Source organism: Talpa occidentalis, unplaced genomic scaffold (assembly GCF_014898055.3).
Source record: "Talpa occidentalis isolate TD23 unplaced genomic scaffold, MPIMG_talOcc4v2.1 talOcc4.3, whole genome shotgun sequence".
Lineage (NCBI taxonomy): Eukaryota > Metazoa > Chordata > Mammalia > Eulipotyphla > Talpidae > Talpa > Talpa occidentalis.
Window position 1 is genome coordinate 94418993 of NW_023603184.1, and position 16389 is coordinate 94435381.

General features: G+C 36.8%; 2 protein-coding genes across 5 annotated transcripts in view; one reads left to right on the forward strand and one right to left on the reverse strand.

The window, feature by feature from the left end:
* The window catches only part of SLC4A10 (solute carrier family 4 member 10), a 109618-nt gene extending 105250 nt beyond the window's left edge, over positions 1–4368 (forward strand). The window contains 1 exon segment of the mRNA XM_054699784.1: positions 3953–4368. Coding sequence (XP_054555759.1) covers positions 3953–4019 — 67 coding nt within the window. The 3' untranslated portion in view covers positions 4020–4368.
* Positions 4369–10730: 6362 nt separating this feature from the next.
* The window catches only part of DPP4 (dipeptidyl peptidase 4), a 77805-nt gene continuing 72146 nt past the window's right edge, over positions 10731–16389 (reverse strand). For all 4 annotated transcript variants that reach the window (XM_037523421.2, XM_037523420.2, XM_037523423.2 and 1 more), the window contains 3 exons: positions 14952–15024; positions 14614–14687; positions 10731–12899 (listed from right to left, as the gene is read on the reverse strand). In XM_037523421.2, the coding sequence (XP_037379318.1) occupies positions 12798–12899; positions 14614–14687; positions 14952–15024 (249 nt within the window). In that variant the 3' untranslated portion in view covers positions 10731–12797. The remainder of the gene's footprint in view (positions 12900–14613; positions 14688–14951; positions 15025–16389) is intronic.

Sequence of the window (16389 nt, forward strand, 5' to 3'; positions counted from 1 at the left end):
GTCAGGTGATATTTTTTACTAGAAAAACCTAGATTAAAAAAATATGTCTAGATTACTTCAGATAGTAGTTTGACTCTAGTGGACAATGCGGTGTGCTTTAATCTGATCAATTTAAATATACCATCCTGTACATTTTGACACAACTTATTTCTTATTCTTTGAACATATGTTCCCACTAACATGAGGTTCAAACTGTTGTGGAGTGAAAGTTTACCCAACTTTATCTTTTGATGTAATAAAATCTGTGCCTTTCCGTATGAAGAATATCTCTTAACAGGTGGATAGTATCTTTCATCTTCCTGACAGTACAAAGTAGCAGAAAGGCTATGGCTTCTCGAAGTCCTAAACCCACCAATTCTAATAACAGCAATACCTTCCCAAACCATTGCTTTCTCTTGGTATCTGTTGGAGGCTTTGAAATAAGATGACCAGGAACTGCGAAAGTTTTGTACCTGCTATAGTATCCCTTGTCCAAAAAGGCTAAAGACTAGGTTACCAGGATCTGAATCTCTTGGGATCTAACTGGCTTCTGTACAATCTTTGACCTCACCCCCTCTCCAGTTTTTTTCCATCCTACCCCTTGCTGTGGACCCTGTGTGCCTGTCAGAGCAACCTAGATATATTTCCTTAGCGGAGTTTGGAATATCGGTTATATTTTATCAATTATTTCATCCACTTTTTGTTGTCAAAACATTTTATTCAGATCCTAACTGAAAATAGGATCTAAGAACTAACTGCAAATTCTACCATATCTATAAGATACCTAATTTGGATCCTAGTCCAACAGTTCTATACATACACATAACAAGCCTCTTTCTAGCTTATTGACTGGATTGGGGAAAATAGATCTCATTGAAACCACTTTGCATCAGAGTAGGTGAGCAACTGCTCTGCTTTATCAAATTGACACCATTGTGGGTGTGGTGTGATGACATGAATCCAGGGAGGTGTGACACTGTGCCTCTGAATCACATACAGTGTTGTAAACCAATGTTAACATCAATTAAAAAAAAAAATGTTTCTTGAGAAGGTATCTGGCAATGCTAGCAAAAGAGACAATTGGTTTTCTTGGTTTTTCACTGATGACAGGATGAGGCTCTGGGACCACCCTCCTTGTTCCTCTCTACCCCACTACCAACACCTTCTTCCACCCTGGGTTCTCCTTCTTTGATCTTGTAGACCTAGGTCCTCTCATGGCTGCTTAGTAGATGGTGTTCATAACCACTATTTTGTGTCGTTGAAAAATAACAGTGTCAAGGTTGCTTAACAGCTGGAAAGGTGGCAGTTCATTTGTCCTCTTTTGAAATATTACTTCCTTATAGTATAAATTATAACTCCTTAAGGCCAGAGATACTCATTTTACCCATCTCATAGCCCTGTGTCTTTGCAGAGTACCTGGCTCACAATAGATATGCAATATATGTGTATTACAATAGTATATAATAGACATTATATGTATATTTAATAAATATTTCTAGTATATTTATTACAATTAAAGTTTAGAATTGATTAGCATCTTAAGGAATGAATGTAATGGGGAATAAAGAGAGCAATAGTTATGCAATAATAACATTCAAGTCGATCATATTTTTCATAGATGTCTTGAGCTCTTTATAAAATTTCTGCTTTATCGTTTGATGCAATCTAAACTTATACCAAACCCCTGGATTTAAAGAAGGGGAAAGAACACTGATTTTAAAGAGGTGGAGGAGCTCAATCATATAATCACTAATTGCTTTGTAACCAAACAAGCAGTATGACCAAAGTAGTATCTCAGGAGGAAGCATATTTATGAATGGAGTTGGCATTCTGAATTTCTTTTTTCACTGCTTGGTTACCTGTACTGCCACTGAGAATTTGCCCGCTTATCAAAAGGTTGTGTAGCAGACTATCATGTACATTGGAATTGTGTAGAGACCGGTATGTCTTTGTTCCCATGATTTCCTACATATAAGGTCTGTTACAAGTATAATCTGCATAAAAATGTTTCATTCAGTGAGGGCCCACACATACAGCAGTGCCCATACATAGCCTATGTGTGTAATAGGCTGTATATCCCAGATTTAAGTAATTAATCTCTATGATGATTAAACAATGACAAAATCATAGAGGACACATTTCTCAGAACATATCCCCATCATTAAGCAACACATGACTGTATTGTATCTTTCAGAAGATAGAGTTCATTGAAATGGAGAATACCAATCTCAGAATTCTGGCATTTGAACTACAAGTTTAAAGGCCATATAATCCAAAACTAATTTACAGATGAGAAAACCACATCCAACAGAGATTAAATAGCTGGTCCAAGGTCATGTAGCTCTTCCTTATCTTCCAGGACTGATCTTCAGATGCCAGCCCCCAGACTTCCTCCACTGCCAGATGTGGCCCTTTTTTATTGCCTTTGGCAGAAGAGACAGGCAGCCAGGTAGATCCCAAGGAAAAGTTAATTTGGAAAGTAGGGTAGCAGACACTTGTCATATGAAAGGAGCTTAAAAGTAGAAGAAAGTGAGTCATGCAGATAGAGGAGTTAAAAATACAGAGTTAAGGCTCTCAACACATCATGTGCACACTGTCATCTCTTCTCATGGAAGGAGAAAAGAAAAGGGAAAAAAGTTGCTTTACTCTGACCTGTAAGTAGTGTGTGCTGAGAAGTGTGGCAGGCACAAACCCGGGTGCCACAGACACTCGCTCACACCAGCTCTCAAAGCTGGCAGCGTGCCACAGATGGCAGAAGCTCCAGCACTTCTTACCTGATGGTGCCGGGTGGTGGTGACAACTGAGAAGGGCTGTTTCTAGCTTGAATTGGAGGAAAAACAATTTAAAAAACACAGTCTTAGAATGTGTCTAAGTTATTGACCATTAATAAAGCTGCACAGGAGGCCTCAGGGAATAAAGGGTTTTTAACTGTCACATTAGTACTTGGAGAAGAGTTAGAAAGCCAAGGGTTTCCCCTCTATCAGCTATTTCATAAATTGATATTAAGGATTAAAGTTAAGAGTAGAAGTGGGCGGATTCTTCCAGCCCAGGACCTCAGAGACTGGCTATGGATCGCCCTTTGCGTCAGCGCAGGACCCACAAGGAGAGGCCTCAGAGGTGGAGAATTCTGCCCTGTGCTGGAACTGTTTGGGGAGTGAGCAGTACTGGCCTTCCGGAAGCAATGTTTTTGTGGTGTGAACTTCAGGCATGTGAGAAGATTATTTGAATTTTCCATGAAAACTACGTGAGAGTAGGATAAGTACACATGGGAAAAATATTGAAAAAAAATGCATGAACCAAGATGGTAGAGTACATTACCAACTTGCCCGTAAATCAAGTTAACTGGGGAAAGAGATAAAACAGAAGCCACTTGGAAAGGAATTTGTTCTGGAAAGAGTAAGGTGACAGTGAGGGTTTATCTAGGAAAAGACAGGACAGGTAGGACTAGAGAGCAGTGTGTGGGATGAAACCTGCTCCAGAGCAGTGGGGATGCTTCTGTCCACTCACCAAGATGCACTTCTCACCTCAAGTCAGGGTCTAGTCCATGCACAAAGGACTGGCCACTCGCAGCAGCGCCCAAAAATATCGACTGCAACATTTTGTTTGTGTCATTTATAATGTCAGTGCTATCTTGTGATGGGGGCATGACTGGCATTTTCAACAATCATCAATGATTCATTGCCCAAATGAGAACCATGGTATTAATCTTGCATGCTTTGGAAACTGTTTTCAAAATGTCTGGTTTTCGTTTTTTGGTTTCTGTTTTTTGAATTTCCCCCTTTCTGCAGTTCTTGATTCCTATCTCACTGAGTGCAAAGGATTTAAATGGTTGCTATCTATGCTTCTAGCATGAAAGAGCAATGCCTAAAGGCCCTTGTGGTGCATTGGGGTTGATGGGTTTTGTGTCTGAACAGACAGCTCTTTCAGTTGCCATGCTGGATTGTGCTAATACATTTCTCCTTTTTTCCTTTAGCATCGAAATCCGAAAAGAGAAGAAAGCTGACTCAGGGAAAGGTGTTGACAGGGAGACTTGTCTATGACTTGATCGTCAATTTATTTTTTACATATATATAAGAAGAGTGCCACAATTATTAATAAAACTGCTTTGATCATGTATTGTAAATTCTGTCTCTCCTCCCAAATCCACCTTCATACTGTAAGTAGTGCAATATTTGTTTCATTTCTGTGTTTAAACTTCTGAGCAGTAAGACACCCTTGTGAGCATATACAACAGCTAATGCAAGAATCTGTGAGTTCCTTGCTGTGTGTTAGACATTTATAAACACTGGATTCTTGTCAGTTTTATGAGAGCAATAGCTTTCTTAAAGAGATAAGTCATATCTACCTAGTTTATATTTTCCTATATTAGTTATCTGAAGATACCTGATAATTTCATTCAGAAGAACTTTGAAAGGCAATCTTAACTTCTTTTAATAGCTCAGCATAAGTGACTTGTTTCAAAAGACCCAAATCAAAAGTTAGTTTGAAAGCATTTTTAATAATTGTATTTATGCATTTCCTTGATTTAATATGATACATTTAATACTTAAGAATTTATATGTAACGAAACTCAGTCATTTCAAAAATATATAGAAAGCTGTTCACAACTTGTGTAAGAAAAAGAATCAGACACTAATGCAAAGAGTCAAATGGTATTTGCTTAAAATTTAAGTTATGATTATTTGATCAAATACTAGGCTTGTATGAAATGCTTTAGGAAAACTTTCTAAGTTTTGTGAGATTTTCAATATAAACCTTTATCAGAAATGTGCTGTTAAATTTCTCTCCCATTGACAGCAGATGTTTTCCAAATGAACCTATTATATACATACTCGTGGAACACCACATGGTGAATCATTGTACGTGCAATTCCACTTCTGTATAGTTACTCTGCTGCTAAAGGTCATACACTGCTTAAGGCTGCTTCTGAATCATGTTCTCATGTTAGACCGACAGGTCTCCAATTGGACTTTTTTTCTGCAAAGCTCTTTTCCACTTTTTGACTAAATGCATGTTATAGAAAAATAATGTTTTCAATAAAAATTTCAGATTCTGTTTGAGAAAGTTCTGTAGATATTTCAATCCATATAAAATAATCCATCTTTACGCAGTTTATACAAGAAAAAAGGAAAGCTATGAATTTTTGAGAATTATTAAAAATACAGTATTTCATTTCATTTTAGATGAATGTAAAGTTAACAAAGAATAAATCTCATAGTGCTCTTGTTTCCTAATAATGACCAGTGATCATCAGTTGTACAATACTTCAGTGTCCAAATTTATAATAACTCAGAGCCCTGTCACTTTTCCAAACAATTACAGAATCTATGTATAAATTTACCCCAAAAGTTAAAAAAAAGCCTCTTGTGATTAATCTCATGAGGGGAAAAATCAACATTAGGTTCAAACTTTTGCTATCTTCTGAAAAATTCCTCTCACGATGTTTTAAGGAACAATCTCTTTGATGAAACATAAATGTAAAAAGAAAAAAAATGAGAAGAATTTGCAGTTAATAAAGTTTGTGTTTAAAATAAATGCCAAGGAAAAGTACAGAAACTTTCTGTCCCAATAGTGTTGACTTTGTGTATTTTATAATACAGATACTACATTGTAAACATTTCCATTGTTTTACGATTTAGACTAGCTGCACATGCCAGTCAATCCCCAAAGCAGCCTCCTCGTGTTTTAATATGCTAACAACTGTTCTGTTAAAAGTGATCATCGTGAATTGAAACCTTCACATGATCATCTATTTGAATAAGCAATCATATTCTATGAAATTCTGTATTTCTCAGTATTTTTATAGTCACTTTGTTCTTGTGTGAATTTTAATGCTCTCCCTATGTTAATCCTAATATTTTGAAATCATATAAAAATAAGAAAAAAATGTAGTGTTATATATTTCTTCCTAATTTCAGATTCCTGGTCAAAATTACTGAATATCTTGAATGTAATTTATTGCAAAGTTTAAGTAATGTGTAAATGTGACTAGGATATTGTGTTTTTCACAACTGAGAAATGTTATGTGGAAATAAATATTTATCCTCACTAATTTCCTTGCACATTTTAAATTGTGATGCAAAGAGTTGTGTCTTTTTTGTCCTTAATTTTAACCAGTAAGTCAATATAGAACACTTTGGTTGTTTGAAGCATATTTAAATTTAGATACTAGTCGTCTTAAGAAAAGTTGGTGATGGAGACATTTCAAGAATTTGAACTATATGGACAGAAAATTCTTCTCTATCAGGAAGTGTCTCTTTATCTTCATAGAAAGGATTTGGAGGTGAGTGGCATTATCACCATGACCAGTCAAAGTTTCCAAATTCTTAAGATTCTCCTTGTTAGAATTCTTTAGACCTCTTTTTGTAACTCCCATAGGAAGAACATTTCCTAACATTTATCTCCTGCCTTTTGTTGCAATCGGTCTGATGGCACATGATCCTTTTGTTGCCATCTGGCTGTAGGTTGTGGCCATAACTGTGCTAGGAACTCTATTGTACTAGGTAGTATTTTCTCTTAAACTTTGAGTTTATTTTGTAATTGCTACCATTTAACAGCCCTTGATCATGAGAATGTTTCCCCTAAATATAATGTGAATATCTGCTTGGTGTATGTGGCCTGATGGAAAGAAAGGCTCTGCTGATGATTCACAGGTACTTTGTATTTCAACACAATCCCTGGATCTTTCAGGATTTTTCTTAGCTGCTCAAAGTGTAGCTTATTCTTTTCCTATTTGCACCGACCTACTTCTGTTTCTTTTTAACTTATAGCCTATCTGCTCCAGGGCATTTGAAGATCTTATTATCATTGCAAGATTGCTCTACAAATTTTTCAGTACATCTATTTCTTATTTTCATATAATGAAATTAAGTTAGATTATAACTATTTGAAAATTTTAGGAGAGCATTTTGGATAATGTGGTGGTTCTCTAAATAGCTACTCTGAGTGGTTACTTGTAATTAGGTCACTTGAAGAGACCCATTATTCAAGGATTACTGCAGTACTTTATTTCAGAAATCTTTTGGGATGTTCTTCTCACCTACAGTGAATGATACAACTAATAGTTCATAACAAATGAAAAATGACACTGCTGTTTATACTGCAACATTTGAAATCAATGTTATAAAAAGAAATAGCGTATAAGTTAGGATGAAAATGGGAAAGGAAACCTCTCCTCTGAACTGCAAAGATTCTCAAAACATGTCAGTATTAAAGTAAAATGTCAAGATATGGAGTCTTACTGGAGCCTGCCATATTTGATGTCTGCTAGTGTATTTGGTACCCAACAAGCAGCCCAGTATGGTGAAGATAGTGAAGTGTTAGAAGGGTAGTGGAAACCAAGGAGAAATAATCGAACAACTCAACTTCTGAATTGTGGGACTTCTTGAGAATTTTCAAAGTTGGGACTATAAGAAAGTAAAAATCTGCTATCTGAAAACATGCTTGACAAGAGGTTTATTTTATGAAAATGACTCTAAAAGCTGAATAGAAGTCACTTTGACTATTTATCTGTAAACTCTCTATGAGCTTCTAGGAAGACCTAATCTCCTTATCTATTTTCCTGGAGAAAGCAGCCCTTTGTTTTCCCCAGTAAGTGGCCCTAACTGAATTGCTGCTTTCTTGCCCAGTCTCTCCTGTGCTAAGCTGTTTAAGATAGCATCTAAACCCATGTGGGCTGCTCAGTCACTCTGGGTCTCTCCCATGTATACAGAAGGTATGCATGTTGTTATTAGATCTCTATATGACTTTTTCTTTTAAATAAAAAAGAAAGAAAAAGTGCAAACATGAGTTGGAGACATTAAACATGTTAAAATCTATATTAGCATATTCAAATATTTCCATTAAGAATTCTGAGTAATGGGGCCTCCCCGGTGGCGCAGCAGATTGAGCACAGCTCTGTGAAGCTGTCTGCAGCCTCTGCAGCGCCGGTTCGATTCCCGGTTGGCCAGGGAGAATCCCACATGGTGCAGTAGACCTCTCCTGTCTTGCCCGCTGCTCCGCTCAGCAGTGCTTTCAGTCTGTCTGCTTGTTCTGTTCCCTGCTCTGTCTCTGGTGAATCCTCTCACCCTCCCGCACTCTGGCCTGTACCCCAGCTCTTGTATAAATAAAAATAAATCCAAAAAAAAAAAAAAAAGAATTCTGAGTAGTGGAGAGGTAAGAATATTTGGCAAGATTAATCTGACAGCATAATAGAGAATATAGTGGGGGAAAAGTGGAATCATTTCCTTAGGGATCCCATTTTCAGGATGACTCTCAGAAGCTCAAACCAAAATCACTGTGAGTAGTCTGTAAGTTTCTATAATGATTGAAATTAGACAGGCTCAAACATATTCCTTGGATATTTAAGAAGTAACTCCAGATACAATAGCTTTATTATAAACTGTTGTATGTAGAGCTTTCTTTTATATACTATGTTTAGAATTCTATTTGAAAAAAAAAAAAAGTCCTCTAAAGAACATGATATCTACAGTGAGCCTGAGACTATTAAGGAAATCTAGATGATTCAGCTAATGACTAACTCACCCAAGTCCAGAAACTACCTTCTCCCTGTCCACTTTTTCATCTTACCCAGCTCATTCATTTTCACCAGGGACTTAGCTTTGTATCTAGGTGCCCTTGCCTTCTGATATGTGCAGTGTCATGGATTTCAGCCATGTGACTTATTTCGTCCAGTTTTCTAAGTTCTTAAATGTAGGGATAGTGTTTTACCCATCCAGAGTAGCTCTACAGAGCCTGGTTCTGTTCTCTGCTCTTTATCCAGCCAGCAAGGCTGTGGACTGAATCATAAATAAAATATATTGGAAAATGTTGCTTCTCAGTTTATTAAGAATGATTAAAGATCCAAAAAGGTTTTTCACTGACATGTCAATATTGGAACAAAGACAAATGCTTGTTGAGCATCTTGATGATGCCCAGTACCTGGAGACACAGATGTCTGAGGTGAGAACCTGTGCAATGGATAGAGTCATCAAGCCAGAAAAAGAGCTAAATAGTTGTGAATAGGAGGTGCCAGGCATAGTATATATAAATCTTCACAGCAATGCAACAATTCTGTGAAGTAGATATTTTTGCACTTCTTTCAAGTTAAGAAACTGGGTTTCAAAGAGACTAAGTAACACTCTTTAAAGTGTTTCTCACTGAGTGGAGGGGTTGAGACTCTAACCCATGTCCACCTGACCTCCCTGTAGGTACTACGTCTCCATCAGGAGGTCAGGGGTGACTCCTGTTTCCTTAAGGGTAATTATCTGCAAACAGAGTCAACCAAAATCAGCCAGAATCAGAATCAGAATGCAATCATAATCAGGTAAAGATAAGTAATAATTTGTCTAAATATGTTATATTTTCTTTGTCACTTATCTTTCTGTGATTAACATTGAAAAGCAGACCTACCCAATAAAATACATTTTTTTGCTCATGAGTCACAAATATCATGACTTTAATAGGAGAAACTTCATGGAATCATTTGAGCTTTGATTATTTGATGGCTCATACTTCTCACCACACATGTGTTTTAAATAGGATGACAATTTTGGAATGATAGTTCTGAAGAAAGATGACATAGAATAAAGAACTTTGAGTTTGTTGAGGATTCAAATGTAAGCACCAGAAAAGGGTACTTTCTTAATTAGCAATAAAAAAATAATGCTTATTATCAATAGTTCAAATTCTTGAGTCTAAGTGTTAACATTATCACAGAAAGGTGACATGCATGACATGCTGGGTATGACATTGGTACACTCTGAACTTTTTCTATTGGGTAGTGATATTGTTCTTTATTAGTCACATTTCATCTCTTATTATTAACTATCTTTAACCCTCAGACATCCTCAATACATACTACAGATCATTCAGGGTGTTTGCGAAAAAGGCTCTCGGACATTGCTTCAAGAATGGTGACAAAATTAACAGAACAGAATTCTCTAACTTTATGAAAAAAGTGATGCTTGAGTTTGGAATGTTTTTCATTTGGAACTTCTTGAATCTTAAATGTTGAACAAACCTAGCAGTTTTTATAAATTGGAATTCTCATATCTTAGAGCAAAAGCAGCAAATGCAGAGAGGTGGAGTTGGCAACCTCAGTGACCACCTGTGACTAAGAAAGGAAACACCCAGAATGACAAACAACCTGAGGTGACTGTTGATCTTTCTGGTGGTGGCCTTGATTCATCAAGGATGCCCTGAATTGTGTTCTTTGCCTGGGAGTATGTGATAATTTTTAGCAGGGTTCTCAACAAAAATGTTCAAAAATAAAACTTTGAGTGTGTGATTTTGTAAAAATCTTGGTCAAAACTTAAAAAGCAAGCAATCCAAGTGACAGGAATTTCTCTTGCTCCCTTGCTGTATGCACTCCTGGTCGCTGGTGCACTCTGTTTTATAAAGGAATCTCTGCTTCCATGTGTATGCTGAGCCTATAACTGTCAATGGCAGGGAGGTTCTTACATCTCAGCAGTATGATAAGTTCCTGGGTGTTTCAAACTACCGCTCAGATTAAGTTTGTCTCTAGCTTATTCATCAATTTCTTTATCTTCTTTTCCAATAAACTAATTTTGAATCCTTGTTGGAGAGTACAGTTTGTCCTATAAAGGTCAAATGAAATCTACTTTAACTTCAATCATGTCTTTACCATTTGCAACCCTCAGTATGCAAAAAATAAATGCTAGGAGAGAGAGAACATTTAGCATGTCAGAAACTAAAGGAACAATGAATTGATATAATTTTGATACTATTTAATATCAAGTCAGATTATTCAATATAAGGTATTATACAATTGGTCCTAATATCTACTATTGTATAAGAATGGCCTTGTTATCTATTCAGTATTTGATATTGTGTGATATCTGGTTTCAATGAAGACAAAAGGAGGACTTCTATATAATTTGCTTTTTGACTATTAATTCAGCCCAGGATGTGAACATTTGATCTATGGCTATTGTTTCTGGATATAGAACTCTGCAAAGTTTGCTCCAGCTACTGATGATGATTGTGCTCAATATATTAAAATAGAATTGTGACAAGAGCCTTATAGGTTTTAACATTGGTGTATAGTTCCAATGGGTGAATAGGATTTGACATACTCTGAAAATAGTTAAAACTGAATTTCATAATCCTCTGTCCATTCCTATGTGTGACTCACACTCTCATGTTGAATGGTAGATATTCTCCATTTCGTCCATTTTTAGATTTCTATGCTGTGGCTCACCCTGGGATAACTTTCTAGCAAATTATCTAAAGCAAAGTTTAAGTTCATAAAATCAGTTGTTTTAAATAAGGTTAATTTGCAAATGATGTTATAAAAAGATCATGTTTCTTCAGTTATCTAGTCATTACACTGCTGGGGTAAATTCTACATCTGAAATCTAGGCATTGACTATAGCATGTTAACCAAAATAGGCAAATACTTATGAAGTGACTGATTTAAATTTTTTGTTTACTTCTGCTGAGCCATCAGAGCTAGCAATGATACTGTTGATAATATCTGTTCTTACAATATGAGCTTCATCATAATTCCCTGTAATAAAATTATAAATTATGTATTATTTAAATAACCAAAATTATTTTAAGTTGATTTTTCAAAAGGTGGATGTATAATAACAACATTTGTATATGGATTAGACAAAACCCCTAAGAACTGCTTAATTTAACACATTTCTAAGTATCTAATTTCTTTCAAAAACTGAACTCTTTCCATGTTTACAAGGCAGTCTGGGATAAAAACAAAATAAACAAGAGACTTTCTGGATAAATGCGTCCATATGCCAGTGTGGTTTAGGTCTGATTTAAGACACAAAACACATTATCTCTGAAAAAAAATGAAGGCATATTTAATAAATGACCAGAAGAAATTGCACAGTACGTAAAATGGAAAAAAAATACATAAAAATCTAACTTATTTTTAAATTTTAAAAACAATTCCAAGGAAGTTAAAACATCCTTGTAATTAAGATACTCAAAGGAATGAAATAAGAAAAACGGATGCAAGGAATCCTTCAAGTTAGGATTTGTGATACAAATATTTTCATCTTTGAACAGGGCAAGCTGATGTGTTCGCATCTCAGTTCCAAGCTGCCTCTTTCACCAGGAAACATCAGTATTTTTTAAAGCACATTTACAAGGCTTTCCCATCACCCTTGCTGTGTTTTTGTAGCACCTATGGCCATAACTGGCACCTGGAGGCCTTGCATTGTTGACAGTTTCCCTCTCGTTTCTTTGGAGTCTATTCAACTGCTGTGGTTTTACTCAGAAGTCAGTGCTTTGCATATATGATTTCCTGAGACTGTTTGAATAGTCTTTCTTAGAAAACTGTGCAAGTCTGGCTGTGAGCAGCTCTTTTCTGAGAGGAGCTGACAACAACCTGGTCGGGTCGGCGTGCGTGGACGTGGGTTATCAGTCATGCCCTACAGCTTCTCTCCCTACCCCTCGTTTCACATCCTTTCTTTGGTCACTGACATCGCTGCCCATATCTTGCCATCCCTTTAAAGAAAAGAACAAGATTTGGACTAGTCCCGTTAGGAAACAAATGCTGTCCAGGGAACTTATGCAAAGCCCCCATAAACACATTTCTTATTTCCTATGGCAGCAATTAATGTAGAAGTGATTTTAAATAATAAAATCAATCTGAATAATCAAGCTTCTGTAAGGTAATAATCTGTTATTAAGACAGAAATACCTACTTAGGATGATAGGTATGAAATTTGGAAATGAGGATTGCCTTAAATTTCTTGATTTGAGTGTGTTTTAAAAATTTTTTATAGCAGTTTGTGATGTTGAGAACAAAATTTGCTCTTAATAAGCTTTAAATGGCATGTTGTTTTCAGGTGCTATGGTAAGGAGAAACACTGCTTTATGAAGTGGCTCATGTGGGTGTATATATGTTGGTGAGCTGTGCTGCTGGCGATTCCATGGTCTTCGTCAGTATACCACTGCAGAGAGGAAGAAAAAGGTCAGAATTAGGAAGTCAGTTGTCTTTTTTGTTTCAATTAATTAATTCATGTGAACTCTCAGCAACATATGTGTTATAAGCCAGGATATTTTAATTCCCTAATCAATTAACAAATGGAAACCTGATCAAAGAAGACATTTAATTTCCCCCTCAGATTTCTTCCAGGGCATGCTGTTCTGTCCTACAGACATCCCTGTCTTGTGCAGGTGCTGAGAGCTCACTGTGAATTTGACCTGACTGGGTAGTGCTTTAGGAATGTATATTCTAATTAAAATATTCAAATCCACTTTCAAATTTGACTCAAAACACACCGAGAACCACATCATGCATAGCAGGGAATGTTTATCCCATTAAGCCCACTACTTTTAATTAAGTGTTATCAAGTGTCAAATTTCTCCTACACTACATTAAGATAAATTATATTAAAATAAATGAGCTTTTTTTAAAAGCATTTTTTCCTAATATATATCATTAAGAAAGCAGAAAAATCTATTTCAATATTCTATATATATATATGGTTAACATAAGTGAAGTCAAAAGTCAAATGTATTATTAGCACTTAGATTTCTCACTGGCATTTAAAAAAAAATCTGTATGTCTGATATTTATGTAGATAGAGCTGATGACCTGAGGCAAAAATTTACCAACTCATATCACATTAAACTAGTGGGAAGTCATCACCAGACCAACATTATTATGAAGACATACATTAACTTTTAAAAACTGCTTAATTAAAGTATCATCTCATTTCTTTAAATAGTGGGAAAAAAACCATTTCATCCTCTTCTTACAAGAATCTGACCTACAGGATGTATGCCAGGGTTTTTTGTTTTTTGTTTCTTTTTGTGTGTGTGTGTGTGGGGGGGTGGTAATCAAATGACTCACCCACTCCTATACAGTATACAGAGGGCACCATTTGAACTGAGCACAGAGCAAAGCATGTATGCTAGAATAGAGAGAGAAGCCTGTCTATTAGCAGGCTTTTCTAGCTAATAGACAAAAACAGTTACATTTTACGCAAAAGTATATAGTGCAATACACATGTATAAATATACATATGTGCATGAAAACATGTGTATATATGTGTGTGCAATCTTCTTAATCTGAAAAGGTGTAATGCAGAAAAGGAATGTGACTTAATAGCTATAATCATCCTGTATAGGCAATAACAGCTCTAGCCATTTCTGACTTTATAAAACAAGCCTAATTGTTTATTGCCTGTGTGTTCAACAAAAGGTATCATGGCAATTGCAAAACCTGAAGCTTGCTGATTATTAATATCCCACTGGCGTAAGAACAGCTAGTAATACATACAAGACAAAAATGGATTTTCATATTTGAGCTGAGCTATTATCATGCTGGTTTCACTTTGGAATTACTCTGCCACACATTCACTGAGTAAAGTGATTACTTTTGAATCAAAATAGGGAAAGACTGAACAATCACATGAAAAGAGAACAGTGTTTTGACACTCCAGGATATGCAGTACTGTGCTTCTCAACCCCAAATTCTCTAATATTATTGAACATTATTCTGTGTATGGCTCAAGGATATCACTTCTCCAGTCACACACTGGAAAAATAAAAACTCTTCATTCTATCCCTGACTCCTGGGCTGACTGTAAGAAGTAGCCCGAAGAGGGGAAACCAGCCCCCACCAGCAAGTGCCCTCCCGGGTGTAGTTTTGCTATATACCATTGCCTGGAAATCCACTCCAGCATCCACCAGGGCTTTGGAGATCTGAGCTGACTGCTGAAAGTGAACGTTATCTGCAGGAGAGAAAGGAAACATAAAGTAACTAATAGCCATTCCAGCTTTCTGATACCAAAGGGTAGGAAAGGCAGGAGAAGAAAGGGACTGTTTGAAGTTCTAGGACTCAGCATCCCATTTAGCCTAAGACAAGTGAGTTGTGGAAAGCAACACTGTTTTATTGAAGTAAATGTAACAGTCTTGCCCCTCATGCTTTTGTTTTGTCAGTAGTGAAATTGCAAACCTGTCTGTGATACTAAAAAGTCTAATTAACTGAAACTCACCATCTGCTGTTCCATGAATAAGGAGGTACTCAACTTGTTTAAAATTTTCAGCTCTGCTCATGACTGTTGAATTCTGGAATTGGGAAAAAGAATGTCATTATTCAAAAAAAGATCTGCCATAAACTGATTTTTCACTTCAGTTTACAAAATAAAATGTTTTCAGCTGGGGCCCCCTTTGATACAAAATATAGCAAACCGATATTCAAGCAAATGCTGTCTCCATGCATGGCAGAATGCACAGCATGCCCTGTGCCTGGGAGACAGGACTGCAAAGGGAGGATGCCACATCTTCCCTGCACATGCAGGAAGAGGGCACCTGCCACCCAGGCTGCACGCAAAACCCCGTGAGTCCCAGATCCTAGATTGGCTGTGTCCTATGCATTAGCTCAGGGCAGAGTCTCATATTAGCAATGTATGTTCCATGGGCTTATGCTGTAGTTCAGCCAAAAAGTGTATTGCCATGGCAACCATGTGTCACATGGTGCCATACATGCTACATTTCAAAGAGCCTGTACATAGCATTTGCAACTAAACATACTCTGCAATATGTCGTATGAACTTTGGTCCACATTGCTAGGCGCTAAATGAGAAGCCGATATTACCTCCTTTGGAACAGATGTTTTAAACCCAGGCAAATGTGACATATGTGAGGGGGAAAGGGTGAAAAAGATCAAGAGTGGCCTTAGAAAATCAGTGGGTGGTGGTTGTCTGCCTCATTCTGTAGTGGAGAAAATGCTATTAGATCAAGTCACTTCCAATAGGTCGGGGAAACAGGATAAATAAAAAACTGTGAGGTCAGCTTTTTGAAGACTGCATGTTGGCCTCAGTGGGATAAGACTTCTAGAATGAGGCTGGGGTCTTGACTGAAGAGGCCTTTGAAAGCATAGAACAGGTCATCTGACTTAATTGGAGGTAATGACACAGTGGGAATAAAGGTAAACATGTCAACAGAGAGGTGGTAGTGCCACCTGGAGTCGAGTGCAATCTGGAGTCGGCCCCTATTACCTGGTTATGGGGTTGGGAGGAAACACCAGCAATCTCCCTGTGGGTTTCAAATCAGCAAACTAGTCCTGCAGCATTTTGGTGAATCAAAATCAACTTAATGGGAGCTAAATTTTCTATTTACATATATCTATATTGTTGCTAATCCAGGTCAATACTTTAATGGGAGCCTTAACTGATTCCCATTGGAAAGGGGTTGGGGCTAAGGTAAGAATATTTGTTTTCTAGTCCCAGGTTCAATATCAATGAGCTGTGCACCTGTGGACCAGCTCTCTGAACCTTGTTTTCTATAAAATTGGAATAAGAATAACTCCTCTTACTCTCTCACAGATACAGGAATTGAGAGTCATAGCTTTTTCTTTCTATGGCTAAACTGCTGATGGCATCATAACAATGCTCTAACACTGTATTTCGGGGGAAATAAAAAGATACCTGT